This window comes from Penaeus japonicus, unplaced genomic scaffold (genome assembly GCF_977035675.1).
Source record: "Penaeus japonicus unplaced genomic scaffold, GWHDUDI00000001_assembly GWHDUDI00000023, whole genome shotgun sequence".
Taxonomy (NCBI): domain Eukaryota; kingdom Metazoa; phylum Arthropoda; class Malacostraca; order Decapoda; family Penaeidae; genus Penaeus; species Penaeus japonicus.
Window position 1 is genome coordinate 27878867 of NW_028234425.1, and position 15000 is coordinate 27893866.

The 15000-nt window shown below is 48.5% G+C and overlaps 1 protein-coding gene across 24 annotated transcripts in view; it reads left to right on the top strand.

Moving 5' to 3' along the window:
• Lar (tyrosine-protein phosphatase Lar) overlaps positions 1 to 15000 on the top strand; it is a 938228-nt gene that overhangs the window by 477487 nt on the left and 445741 nt on the right. For 22 of the 24 annotated variants that reach the window (XM_086550318.1, XM_086550308.1, XM_086550325.1 and 19 more), the window contains one exon: positions 14703 to 14819. In XM_086550318.1, the coding sequence (XP_086406444.1) occupies positions 14703 to 14819 (117 nt within the window). Of the gene's footprint in view, positions 1 to 14336; positions 14820 to 15000 lie in introns of all 24 variants that reach the window. The other 2 variants (XM_086550314.1, XM_086550320.1) reach the window with 1 other exon arrangement.

Genomic DNA, 15000 nt, shown 5'->3' on the forward strand with positions numbered 1-15000 from the left:
TTTCTTGTCCTTCCCTGTCCTTTCCATTAATTTCCTGTCTTTCCCTACCCTTCCTAGCCTTTCCTAGCCCTTTCCTAGCCCTTTCCTGCCCTTCCCAGTCACTCTTATCTCCTGCCCGCTTCTGCCCTGTGCCTCGCCTCCCCTGTCGCTCGTACCCTGTCAAGCCCGGGTATCTTTGATCGTACTCCTTCAAAAGGCTCCCAGGCCATCCCGCCGACGATTCCTTCGAGTCCAAGATCCATAAGCATTGCTGGTTGACGGGACTTGGCCGTTCCTTGGCCACGTCGATTGACAGTCTTTCCGGAATCTTAACATCGTCCATTACGCTGATTTAAGGGCGGGTGGGGAGGGGAAAGAGAGGGTGTTGGGAAGGGGCGCTGGGATGAGTAGGGGAGGGGAGTGAGTGACCTTTGACGGGTGATTGACAGCTTCGATTCGTATGTGATTAGGCCGCGTAATTGATTTTGCTTTCCTGGGCCCCGCGAAGATGTCTTTGGGAAGGGGAGGAAGCCTTTTAAGAAAGTTCGGCTGGAAGGGTCGGCCGTTGGGCTATATATATATTTTTTTCATTTTGATTTTTCTCAATCTTTCTCAATATGATGATGTACTCTATTTTTTAACTTCTTTCTTTAGATGTGAAATGATTCTGAAATAATCCTGAAATACCATGTTGCATTTTTTTTTCATTCCATTCACTTCCCCCACGCCTCTTTTCACTCCCTGTCTTTTCTTCTTCTGTTTATTCTCTTCTTATCGCCCCCTCTCACTTTTTCCCTCCTTCCTTCTTCTTTCACCCCTCTCTTCTCTCCTCCATCTTTTCACCCTCTCTCTATTTTTCTTCCTATCCCTCTTCTTCCCTGTCTCCCACATTCCTCTCCTTTGTTCTACTTTCATCCCACACTTATCTCCCTTTTCCCCCATCTCTCACTCTTCCCTCCCCCCACCTGTTTCTCCCACTCCTCCCTCCACCCTTATCCCGCTCCTCCCTCCCCTACCTCCCATTCTTCCCTTTTTACTCTCTTCCACCCTCCCATTCTTCCCTCTTCACCCCCTATCCCTCCTCCTCCCTCCCCTCCCTCCCCTACACCCCTCTTTCCCACCTCCTACACTCCTCCCCTACTCTTCACCCTCCCCCTCCTCCTCCCCCTCCCCCTCCCCTTCCCCTCCCCTTCCCCTCCCCCTTCTTCCATATCGCGTTCTCATCGCCCACTTCCGCCCACCTCGAGCCGACGACTTCACTGGGATATTCTTGGTGATCGACCTGATGCAACGCGAGAGTAATTACCGTGGCGGGCGGGAGATTAAAGCTGCCGGGATAATTAGCCATTGTGACTAATTAACTACTGTATTTTAGGTCCGCGTGAGATTGTTGCCGTCCTCTTTTTTTGTATGTGTATTAATATGGTGATGATTTTTTTTGTTTTTTTTCTTTGCGTTTTTTTTTTCTATTTAGTATTGTTATTTTTCTTGTTTGTGCGGATTTTCATTATCCGTCGCTGTCACTACCATTACCCTACCATTACCACAACTACAACCACCACCATTCTTTCCATTAGTTCTCATCATCATTCTTTTCATCATCACTATTCTCGGCATTAGTCATCGTGATCATCATCATTTTTCTTTCCAATAGTCATCATCCTCTTCTGTGCCACCACCATCAATCATAATAGAATCACCATCGTCCTAGGAGTGTTGTTAAATGCTGTCCATCACCATAATGCTGGCGTGTAATGCAAGCTTCATAATTAATTTGTCATGATCCACCAGGCAGATTCCAGGTGAGAGATAATGAGATTTGAATTGGAATTTGACGGTGAATCTGCTCTCGCGCCGTACCTTGGTTGCTTGTCTGCTTGCGTGCTTCCGTGGCGCCTCTGATCGGCGCTTGGATAAAGAGCCATGGGTATGTTGCAGACTGTTTTTTTCGGATCGCGTCTTTCTCCCTTAAAGAGCTAGGGACATTTTGTGGACTCGTATTTTGACTTTGGCAAAAAGCCATGGATACAAATATATATATATATATATATATATATATATATATATTTATATATAGTGTGTGTGTGTGTGTGTGTGTGTGTGTGTGTGTGTGTGTGTGTGTGTGTGTGTGTGTGTGTGTGTGTGTGTGTGTGTGTGTGTGTGTGTGTGTGTGTGTGTGTGTGTGTGTGTGTGTGTCTCGCGCGCACGCTCTCTCTCTCTCTCCCCTATGTATATATATATATATATATATATATATATATATATATATATATATATATATAATATGGGATGTCTGCTAGTATGTGTGGCATTATGTATATTTGTCAATATTTGTGTTTGTGTTCGCGTGTGCGATCGTACGTGCGTTCCTGTCACGGTGCACTGTAACGACGCGATACTATTACACACTGCTCTGCTGCCGCATGTACATTATCTTTCGCCACGCCATGCTCGCGTTCTGCATCAATGCACACTGTCCAGTACATCATTATTTCACTATTATAATCGTGCAAATTGTTACAATCAGGGTTGTTACTTGTTTAGCGTCCATGTTATAATCCACAATGCATTATCATACGCGATGTTTTTTAAAGCATCGCCATGCAACGTTGCACACAGCTCCCAACTCATCGGGAACGAAGCCGCGACCAAGAATTATGGACTAGTCGCGCGGCCCTTTGTTGCATACTGTTGTTGTGCGTCAACGGAGTGATTCATAAGCGTCATAAATGCAAGAGTAAGTGAACAGTGCAAGCGATCTGTCACGCAGATGCTGTGTACCCCGGATTAAGTATGTGGGTTTTAACACCGTGATGTACGGCGGCTGTTCTCTCCATGCACGAATCTCTCTCTCTCTCTCTCTCTCTCTCTCTCTCTCTCTCTCTCTCTCTCTCTCTCTCTCTCTCTCTCTCTCTCTCTCTCTCTCTCTCTCTCTCTCTCTCTCTCCTTCTCTCTCTCTCACTCTCTCTCACTCTCTCTCTCTCACTCTCTCTCTCCCTCCCTCCCTCCCTCCCTCCATCCCTCCATCCCTCCCTCCCTCCTTCCCTCTTTCTCTCTCCCATTCATTCCGTCTTTCCCCCCTCAGCTTCCCTCTTCTCCTTCCTCTCTCTGTCTCTCTTTCTTTCTCCCTCCCTCCCTCGTCTTCTGTTTCATTGCTTCTCTCCCCCACATTGGCTTACATATCTATGGTTATACACTCTTTATCTGTCTGCCCTAACCCTTTCTTTCTCATCCATGTTAAGATCTCCCCTCCCAGCCATTTCTTTCGAGTGCGTGTCTCCCCTCCCTATCCCCGTACTTCGTTTTCCATCTGGCAATGTATGTGCCTTCCACTCTTTCGCTTTCTCGTAGCCTCATTCTTTATTTTCTCTCTCTGTTTCGCGCTCTCTTTGTTTCTCCCTTTCTTTGTTCTGCGCTCTCCCAGTTTCTCTCTTGCTGTTCCTATGTTTCTGTCTCTCACTCTCTCTCTCTCTCTCTCTCTCTGGTTCTCTCTCACTGTTTCTCTCTTTCTTTCCTCCCCTCCTTCCCCTCTCTCCCTCCCTCCCTCCCTCCCTCCTTCCCTTCGTACTTCAACGTCTTCACCAGAGCGAACATATTCACTCGTGTTCATTGTTTTTTTTCTTCTTCGCTTCTAACTCTTCTTCATTCCTCCCGTCCCTCCTGCCCGCATTGCCCTTCCCTTCATCCCTCTCTTTTTCTGCAATCACTTCTTCGACGGCTCTTTCTCTTTACTCCCTCATTAACCTCATCCTTTGTACACGCGGCCTTACAAAGCTCACCTTTCGCCCCGTTGTTGCCTCTCCCTTTGTGTTTTCCCCTTATTATTTGTTGGGCTGGTCTCTCGCTTCCCCTCCTCCCCCATCCCTCCCTCCAACCATTCCCCTTACATCGACATAAACGTACCAAGTTTTCCTCTAGTTCCTGTGTTTGCTGATGTACACCTTCCACCCCTTTTCTTCTCATCTTTCATTCACAGCTTCCGTCATCTCTCCCTCCTCCCCCTCTCTCCTCCCCTCCACCCCGTTCCTCTTCATTTTTCCTCCCGCTTTTGTCAACCCGTGTTTTCCTTTTTCTCTCTCCTTTCTACTGTCTCCTTTCTTCCATCGTCCTCCTCTTCCCCTAATGTTCTTCTTTTTCCTTCTTCTTTTTTCTCTCTTTCTTTCTTTCTTTATTTTTTATTACTTCTCTCCTCTGTCTCCCCTACTCCTTCCATCCTCCGAGTGTATTCTTCTCGCGACGGCATTTTGACCTCGTCCCTCAGCTCCCTCTTCCGCGACGAAACAGGTCATCCAACGTTGTTTCATTTAAATAAAATGGCGGAAGATGGTCCCGCCGAGAGCCCTAATGACGGGCGTTTTTTTCCATCTGGCAGCTGTGAGTGGTGGGTCTCTGGTGGCCTCTCTGTTGGGCTTTGGGAGGACCGCAAATGGGATTATTGGTTGGTGATTACGCCCGTCCAGCTCTGTGGGCGGTTGGCTGTGTGTGTGTGTGTGTGTGTGTCTCTTTGTCATAGCGTTTGCGTGTTTGTTTGTATGTATATGAGAGAGAGAGAGAAAGAGACGAGAGACGAGAGACAAGAGCGTGATTGACTGAGTAAGCGAGCGTATGAAAGTGAGAGAAAGAGCGAGTGAGAGTGAGAGTGCGCGTACCAGGGACTTTAGGTAGATGAGTAGTGTGTGTGTTTACGTTGTTTGGGAAGGCTCGAGAATAAAAAGGGAGGGAGTGGGGGAGCGGAAGGAGATGGCGGAGGGGGAAGTGGGAGAATGGCTGCAACAGCTCCATGAATTTTCTATCCATCACAATTTCTCTTTGTTTTATCTCTTCGGTATTCCCTATTTTGTCATGATGATGATCGGTATACCACGCATATGTCGTTTACTAAAATTACAGAGGGCAATCTATGAAAAATCCCTTTTATCCCAAAATTCACGAGAGGAGAAATTTCGCCCGCTTGCCTATTTTAAAGTCATATCTCTTCCTTGATTCAAGACGCCGTCCCATTTCTCCAATAGACTTGCTCGATATAATACGTCTGATATCATGGTGTGACTTCAATTTCCAGCCCGGATCTTTCATCAGCCAAACTGCCACTTCTGACTCACCGTTCCCTAATCAGCCAGTTTAAAGCTACCGTGCTAGTCCTGGCCTCACTGACGTCCACCTGCAATCACCTGCGGGCGCCGACCGCTGGCACCTGTATTGCCGAGCGCCTTCATGCGACTTACTGGTCGCCGTTACTGCCACTATGTTTTTTTCGCTTCATGATTGCCCCTGTATTTTCTCCACTTCTTGACTGCCAGTGTATTTATTTCCTCCACTTCTTCAATGCCTTTATATTTCCTGGTGTTCATGTCTGTCATTGCATTTCCTCCAACTTATGACAGCCATTGTAGGACCTCCATTTCATGGCTTCCACTATATTTCATGTACTTCATGACTGTCATTGTATTTTCACCGCTGCTATTGTAATTTTTCCACTTCGTGACTGCCATTGTGTGCCTTCCACTTGGCGACTCCCACTGCATTTCCTCTGCTCCATGACTGCCATTGTAGGTCGCCCCTCTGCCATTGTGTACCTCCTCACCTTTAACTAGCGTCGTACCTCATCTCCCCGCCTTTCAACCAGCGTGTTCCGACTACATGCTACATAGCCTGCACTACACCGCGCTCTGACTGATCCAACCAACAGACGCTAACATGACACGGCATTCTGTGCCTGTCTGCCGCTGTCTCCCTTCAGCCTGAATACAATCTAGCCTGCCACTTCCAACATCCTAGGAGCTTCGTTATCAGTCCCCCCTCAGTCTTCCCCTACTCCTTCTCTCTCTCATCATCCCCCCCCTCCTCCTCCTCCTCCTCCTCCTCCTCCTCCTCCTCCTCCTCCTCCTCCTCCTCCTCCTCCTCCTCCTCGACCTTCTCCTCCTCCTTCTCGACCCTCTCCTCCTCCTCCTCCCCCTCCTCCTCGACCTCCTCCTCCTCCTCAACCCTCCTTCTCCTGCTCCTCCTCCTCCTCCTACTCCTACGCCTATTCCTACTCCTACTCTTCCTCTCCTTCCTCCTCTTCCTCTCCTTCCTCCTCTTCCTCCTCCTCTCCCTCCTCCTCCTTCTCCTCCTCCTCCTCTTTCGCCTCCTCTTCCGCCTCCTCTTCCTCTTCCTTCTCCCCCCCTCCTCCTCCTCCTCCTCCTCCTCCTCCTCCTCCTCCTCGACCTTCTCCTCCTCCTTCTCGACCCTCTCCTCCTCCTCCCCGACCTCCTCCTCCTCCCCCTCCTCCTCGACCTCCTCCTCCTCCTCAACCCTCCTTCTCCTCCTCCTCCTCCTCCTCCTACTCCTACGCCTATTCCTACTCCTACTCTTCCTCTCCTTCCTCCTCTTCCTCCTCCTCTCCCTCCTCCCCCTCCTCTCCTCCTCCTCCTCTTTCGCCTCCTCTTCCGCCTCCTCCTCTTTCGCCTCCTCTTCCGCCTCCTCTTCCGCCTCCCCCTCCTCTTCCTTCTCCCCCCCTCCTCCTCCTCCTCCTCCGCCTCCCCCTCCTCTTCCCCCCCTCCTCCTCCTCCTCCTCCTCCTCTCCTCCTCCCCCCCCTCTCCCCTCTCCTCCCCCCTCCTCCTCCCTCCTCCTCCTCCTCCCCTCCCCCTCTCCACCTCTCCTCCTCCTCCTCCTCCTCCCCTCCCCCCTCCTCCTCCTCCTCCTCCTCCTCCTCCTCCTCCTCCTCCTCCCTTCCTCCCCTCTCCCCTCCTCCTCCTCCTCCTCCTCCTGCTTCCTCCTCCTCCTCCTCCTCCTCCTCCTCCTGCTTCCTCCTCCTCCTCCTCCTTTCCTCCTCCTCCTCCTCCTCCCCTCCCTCCTCCTCCCCCCCCCTCCTCTTCTCTCCTCCCTCCCCTCCTCCCTTCACCCTCCTCACTCCTCCTCGCCTGCCCTCCTCCTTCCCCCTTCCTCCTACTGGAACTCCTCCTCCAACTCCTGGAACCCCTCCCAACCCCCTACCCCCCCCTCCCCCCTCCCCTCCCTTCTCAACCTCACCCCCACCCCCACCCTTACCTCATCCCTGGGCTCGTCATATATCATAATGAGATCTCGACTAATCAAATCACTTAAACTGCACAATAGGCGGAATTACGGACAGGTGAATATACCACTTGATGGCTCCTAGAGAGAGGAAGGGAGGGGAGGAGAGAAGAGGAAAGGACAGGAGAGGAGAGGAGAGGAGAGGAGAGGCAAGGCAAGGAGATGATGCTCTGTGTATGGGAAAGAGGGAAGAAAGGAATTAGGGATGAAAGGGACAGCGAGGGGAATGGGAAGCGAGGATGCATGAGGGGATGGATTGAGATAAGGCATTGCTACGTGTTGCTGAGGCAGGGGAGCAGTCAGGTGGGGGAAGGATAAGACAATGCGTAAAGATAGGATACCGAGTGAACACAGACATGATACACGCAACATATTGTTGAGCGTTGCTGCTGAGAAAGCTTAGTTGATAAGATTGATAACAAAAGTTTGCAACAAGTCATTAATGAGTTTGCAAAAGATCTGACAGGATGGAACAGATAGCGGAACTAGTGAGAGTTTGAATTTTTTTCGACATCTGTAAAGAACGAAAAAAAGAGATTCATTTATTGTTTTTTCTTAGATGAGAAAATTATCAGATGAGAGAGGGGGATCAAGGCAACATTGGATACTATAAAACAACAACAACAACAACAAGGAATTGTAGGGGAAAGGGGGAGAGTGAGGGAGGAGAGGTATAGTTATGGTTAGCATGATCCTGATGGGAGGAGAGGGCGTCAAGGGGAGGGCCAGTGCGGGGAGACGGATGAAGAGCCCATTTTCCCTAGCGTCTGTATAATGGGATTAACGTATTTTTTGTCCCGCGTGCCTGCACTGAATTTGGGATTTTCAGTTTCTACTCGCACTCCATTTGCTCTTTTTTATTGGTGTATCCTTTCGCATGCTGCTTTTCTGGGAATGTCTGAAGGCCTCGGCACCTCAGGGTCGATTGCTATGCTTCTTTCATTCCGCTGAAACCATCGCAGCTAAAGGGGGCGACTATTAGGCTTAGCCACAGCTGCTACTACTTTCATCAACTATCGTACACCCGCGGTTCGTTACCACGCTTAAAGCTGTGCTCAGGCATGTGGACTCGTGCTTTACTCATCGTGAACTATCATTGGTGACTCTTGACTCAATACTGGGATGGGTTTCTGTTGCAGATGCGTGTTTGCGCCAGTGCCGCGCTGGGATACGTAGTTGCATTCTCACATGCACAAACTTAGGCACAAAAACAGACAGGCACACGCACACGCACACGCACACGTGTGTGTGTGTGTGTGTATGTGTGTGTATGTATGTATGTATGTATGTATGTATGTATGTATGTATACATGCCGTATCCTTCGGTGCCTTCGTCCATGTAAGGATGGATGTAAGGATTCCAAAACATTCATATGCAAAGAACTGGGCCGTCAGGTGTCGCAGCGGGGCCACTAGCGCTTCGTCTCGATAAATGGGCGTGCTGATACCAGGTCATTTTGGTTAATATAGATAGGGAGGGAAAGGGAAGGGCGACCCCGATGGGGGGGGGGTAGAGAAGGGTGGAGAGAGGAGAAAGTGCCGCCGCAGGGAGCTTCCTCACGCAGGTCGCGCAAAGAAAAGGGGGATGAGGGAGAAGCGAGGACAAAGACAGGGGGCTATTGAAAACCAGAGGAAAGTGAGGGGCGAAAAATGCGGGAAAGTTTAGGGAGCAAGGAAGATACAGGCACCGGCAGAACGGATTTGATGAGAGAGAGAGAGAGAGAGAGAGAGAGAGAGAGAGAGAGAGAGAGAGAGAGAGAGAGAGAGAGAGAGAGAGAGAGAGAGAGGGGGGGGGGGGGGGGGGGGGGGGGGGGGGGGGGGGGGGGGGGGGGGGGGGGGGGGGGGGGGGGGGGGGGGGGGGGGGGGGGGGGGGGGGGGGGGGGGGGGGGGGGGGGGGGGGGGGGGGGGGGGAGGGAGAGGGAGAGGGAGGGAGGGAGAGAGGAATGGCAGGCGTACGTACTGTCGAAGTCCAAGGATAGCCTGAAATTGAAGGGAGAGCAGAGCTTGAAATTGAGAGATCATCCAGAGAATCGACAGCAGAAGGAAATTCGTTAAACAAGAATAGAGGCAAGAAAAGAAATGTCGCACAGAAGAGAGAAAAAAAACAATGAAAGAAAGAAAGGAGAGGAGACTGTGCAAACAAGTGGAAGAGGGAGGAAGGGAGAGCGCTAATGAGAATGAAAAGAAAAGAGATAATGAAGCCTGGCTCGAAAAAATAGAAACGGGGAAATTAGGGAGGGGACCGACGCTGTGGTGAGGTTAGGACAAACATTAACTTCAAAAAATGATATATATACAACAGAAAGACAAAAGAAATCGAAAAAAAGTTATAACTATGAGAAAAAATGAATAGAAAGAAGAAAACGTAAATATAGGGGTAATTGTTGTGAAAGTAGGGAATAATGGAGAGCGACGAAAATTACAAGTGAAAAGAAGGGAACAGGAAATGGTGGAAAAAAAATTAAAAGTTTGTGAATGGGTACTTTCATGCATGGAAGGAAGACGGTGAGAACGAGCGACAGACAGACAGATAGACAGAGACTCACTCAGAGCGAGAGAAAGAGAGATTCACAAAGGGTGGCCGATAGGATTGGTGGGTTCTATAAGCGACGAGTTCTTCCGAGTTACAAAGTAAAATTCGAGGAGTCAAAGGAGGCGGCGATATTGGCTCGGAAGTCTCAAAAGAAATTATGCTCATGTTTCATATTTGACGATTGGCGCAGTCATGGCGCACCAAGAAGGCTCCGGCGCGCCACTCTGGTACTCTTGGCTTCATAACCTCGCCGGCCTACCTTTGGCGCACTGTCATTTGGCAGGACAGGCACTTGGACCACGGAAAGAGGGTGGTAGGGGGCGGGGGTTAAAGGACTGGAAGTGGAAGGGGGGAGAAGAAGGGGGTGGGTCTTGGGTGGGCTAGGGGGGAGGAGTAATAGGGTTCAGCAACTTTGAAACCGATACAGAAATTAAGTTTTGGCACCAATATACCTGCTCTCGTGCTATCGATCATCCAGCCATTGTCTATCCTTCACGAGCAGCGCCGTCGTGAAGGAGTAGGACGTCTAAGGCAGAAATGCCACATCAGGAAAGCTGTCATAGCTAAGTAGTCTTTCAAGAGGGCTACCAGTGTTTGCACCTTCAGCCTCACGTGGAAATGGGGGGAGGGGGTGGGGCGTGCCACACTGGTACGGGGACGACGAATGTCTTGGCACATATTAGGCCACACACTCGAGGGCTACTGCATTTCTTGGACTTCCGGTGTTTTTAAGGTCCATCTACCAAGGTTCCCGCAGCTTCCCGGCCAACCTCTGAACAGCACGTACTTGACGCCGCAGCATCCGCATCCGATTGTATGGCATTTATTTGATAACGTCTTCACTACCCTCCCCCCCCTCCCCCCGCGCGCTCTCTCTTTCTCACGGTCTACGAGCAAGACGTTTCTCGGGATGGAGTGCAGTTTTCTTTTCTTTCTTTCTTCTTTGTTTTTTTCTTCTTTTTTTTTGGGCGTCCATTAGTGAAGAAAGGCGAAGGTTGTTTCGTTTATTTCCTCCCGACTTCCTCCTCCTCCTCCCTCCCCGCTTCCCCGCCTCTCTTTTTTTTAACTCTCATCAGCGTAAACGAGTTAGAGGTGTTATAATTACGTTTTTTATCACATCAACGTAAATGAGGTAGGGATGGTTTCATTATTTCCTTTTTTTGTGCTTGCTTCGTGAGGGCATGTCCGACGCAGAAGTGACTAATCAAGCAAGGGAAGGCAGGCGGTTACACTGTCGGGGAAACAAACTGCTGAATGCACCAGAGGAACACGCATAAGTTGTAAGGGAAGCAATGCCAAGTGCGGGGGAGATATCTCTAAATACAGGGAAGGAAACACAAGAAGATAGGGAAGACATATATTAGAATGTAGGGAAGGAGTAACTAACGACAGGGGGGAAAAGCACCAGAATGCAGAGAAGAAAGATCCCACATTTCGCAGAGAGAAAACATCCATATATTGGTCGGAATTCATAATTCGGGAATACTTATGCTCGGGATGACGTTGTGGAAGGGAATAGAGGAAACTGATTGAAAAGGTCGGCGAGAGTGATAACGGCGATGCGGGATGAAGTGAGGGTCTTTGGAAAGGAAATTGCTGTAGTGGAGAGGGATAAAAAGAACGGTAAAAAAGCTATTGCAGTGTGTATAGGAAATGGATTGTTTAGGAAATGGTCGCAGTTTGAAGAGGAAATGCAAATATTTGCAATAAAAATGTGTGAGTGATGTACGTGATGCTCTGTAGTGTTGGAAGTAGATTTGTTTGTAACACACGCTCTCACCACTCCCCGTTTCCCTTCCCTTCCCTTCCCTTCCCCCCCTCTCCCTTTCCCTTATTCCCCCCCCTCTTCCCTTCCTCTATTCCTTCCTTTCCCCCTCTCCCCCTCCGCTTTTCCTTCGTTCCCCTTTCCCCTCCCCATCCCCCTTTTTTCACCTTCCCCCTTCTCTTACCCCTACCTATACCCTCCCTTTCCCCTTCTCGCCCTCCACTCTCCTTTCCATTTTCCCTCTCCCTCCACTCTTTTCTTCCTATCCCTTCAGCTTTACTTTCCCTTTTGCTCTTCTACCCTACTTACCCTACATTCCTCTCCAACAGTTCTTTCCTCCCTCCCGTCCTCTTTCCTCCCCTCTTCTGTCTCCCTCCCTCTCCCCCTTCCCCTTTTCCACCTTTTCTCCTACTCTCCCCTTGCGCCTGCTTCCCTCTATCTTCCGAACCTCCCTTTCCTCCGTCGAACATGTCAGCGCTCTACCAAATGATATGTAGATTCGCCTTAATTGTAGCTGCGCCGAGGACCATCCGCTGGCCTTAGGGGAGGGGAGGGGAAGGGGGGGTCGTGTGACGGTGATTGAAGTTCTTCTCTCGTGTCATTATTCAGGCACAATGAGGGAGAGAGAGAAAGAGAAAGAGAGAGGAGGTAGGGAGAGACGAAAGTGAAGAGGCAGGCAAAAGGGAGGGAAGGAGTAAGGAGAAAGGATAATGGACGAAAGGAAGGAAGAGTAAGGTGAGAGCTGCAGCATGTCTAGGAGGCAAAAAAGTAAAACCCGAATATATTGATCTCTGGCTTCGGAATGGAGGTCGAGCTCGATTGTATGTGAACTGTAATGTGTCTTCCCGGATCGCGTAATGGCATAATGGAAACAATGGTCGAGTGTCTTTTCTTGATACGCGTATAAACCTGTCTTTGTGTGAGTGTTAGTGCGTATTTATGTGTGTGTATGTGCATGTATGTGTTTCTGTTCATGTGTGAGTGAAAGAGTTCGTTAATGGTTGCGGAAGGAAGGCCCGAGTCCCTTCCCACTTCTAGTTTTATTTTCTAATAGTTTCAAGCTTTTTTCTCCTCTCCTTCATCGTCCCTTCCTCCTCTTCCTCTCCTCCTCCTCCTCCTCCTCCTCCTCCTCTTCCTCTTCCATCAGTCCAACTCAAGCTTCCATTCGTCGTGCATATCAGGTTCTCTCTTCAACCCTTACCTTTGTCTCCCCTTGTACTACCATGCTCCCCTTTCCTTCTGTCGGTTTTGGCTTTATATACATTTCTTCTCTTTCTCTCTCTCGTTCTTCTCCATCTCCTTGCCTTTCTTTCTTCCCTCGCGTCTTAACTCGGCTTCTCAACTGCTCCCTTGGCCCCGTTGCCTCTCCTTTCCTTTTTACTCGTCGCTCTTCTCCCCTTTAACCCTCAATCATCGCTTCCTCTCCACTCCCCTTGTTTTCTCATTTATCTCTTATAAACTTCCCGTCACTTCATCTCTCCCTTCATGTACTTACTACTCTGAGTCAATCCCCTCCTTTCAGTCGCACTCTTCATTATTCATTGATGCATTTATTCGCTGTCTTTGTCAACCACTTGTTCGCTAAGTGAGCGTCAATTGTTTTTTTTTTTTTTAATCTCCATATTCGCATTTATACGTACATACAGAAATATATATGTATGCATGTATCTATATTTACACAGGTATGCACGACACACATATATTTATGAATTTTGTATTACCTCCTACTCGCTTTCTCAACACCTGCACAGTAGAGGCGAACTAAGTCAATGATCGAATTATCAAGTCATGTTAACGGATTGACAGGTTAAATTCTAATGACTGATAATTTATTTTGTCCATAATTGAAAAAGTCCTTAAATTGAAGCTTCGTTTCAAAGCAAATTGAAATTTAATATTTACGGCACTTGGTGAATCGTTCCGCCGAGAATCATTTAGCTTTAGATTAGTCTATCTACATCTTGTCTATTATAGATGAAGGGCCTGTGCGGGGATGCCTTCCACTTTTTTATGCATATCTAGCGTAGATGTGTATAGTTATATGTGTGCGTATGTATATTTGTAGGTATATGTATGTATATACATAATGTCCAAATATGTATATGTATGTATACTGCGTGTGTGTGGTATTGATTGATTAATTTACATCTCTCCTGATTTTTTATTATGGATGAGTGTATTCGAATGTACTGGCGTGCGTGGACGAATTAAAAGCACATTTACATTGAACAGGGGAGTATCCTCTAATTTAAGGATATATGTCAAGAAACGAAAAACTAATGAACACACCTATGGTTTAAGATATTGTAATTTCCTATCCTCGATAACTCATACCATCCCTCCCACTCAGTTCTCCCATCTCTCTCTCTCTCTCTCTCTCTCTCTCTCTCTCTCTCTCTCTCTCTCTCTCTCTCTCTCTCTCTCTCTCTCTCTTGTCTCTGAATATTTTCAGATGATTATGGCTCTGACAATAAATATCCTATTTTATGTTACCGAAGAGACTTTCTGGTAATTTTGTTACCATTTTTGTTTTCGAAATTGCAGTTAACCAATATGCAAGCGCTATGCAGTAGTGGAGTAAACGAACTGCGGGTGGTAAATTCCGCAGACTTTACGACAAGTGTAGCTTTACATGTGAAACACGCGTGGATTATTTGTTGGACAGCGCGGACAAAGTTCTTGCTAATGCTGCAGATTTAGGAGTGTATTCGCGAACTGATGTGAAGTGACGATGGACGATATAAAGATGCGAGAACGAGTACTCTGCGCAGTGGTACTGAGATCATGATTGATTATGGAGAAAACCTAATACTATTGCGTTCGCTAGTTCGTTTTCTCGTCTCTCCTGTTCCCTTTCTCTCTCGTGGATCTCTTTCCTTCTTTCTCTTTATCTTGTGCTCACCTTCCATATATAGCGAAATAGATACAGTTTTGAGCCATTTTTTTATAGATGTGAAAGGGTAGGTTTGCTAATCTTATTTAACTTTTATTTCCATTTTCAGTGTGATATTGAGAGTGAACAGTTAGAGAATAAGAAATTAAGATAGTGTTTGTAAACAATGAACCAAGGTGTTAAGGATTTATAGAAAAAAAGTCGAATGAAGCTCTTGTTGAAAAGTAGTGCTAGTGTGTTAGTGCAAATAATCCTGGGATCGTGTTACTGCCAGATCAGGCTCCTGCCTCACCTCTGGGGTGTGTGCAGGGAGTGAGATGTCTCCGCGGAGATGACCTGAGCCGACCATCAGGTGACCTAGTTTTAATCAGCGGGAGGTCATCCTCGTCATAGCTTTGAGGTTTCTGCGTCACAGTAAGGTTGCATGTACTCAAGGTTTTTCTCTAACCCCGTGTGTGTATTTCCCCCCTTACAGCAGGGAGCAGGATGCGGCCAGGTGCCTCTCCTACTGGCTCCTCAACGGCCCCTCCCCTGCTGCTGACGCCCCTGATCCTGCTCCTGCTGGCCCTTGCTTGTTCGCTCGTCAACGCAAGTAAGTACACATCCTCTTGTTCTTACTATAGTCTCCGCGTTTGAGGGTTACTGTTGGTACACTTAACATACGACCGCGATTCTATGGCAGGCTGAGTGGTGATCGGAGCGCCCGTCGAGGTCGCTCCACACGGCAGCCTCTCACCTTTTGCTTTTCTCTTGCGGGCGTCCTGGGAGGCGCT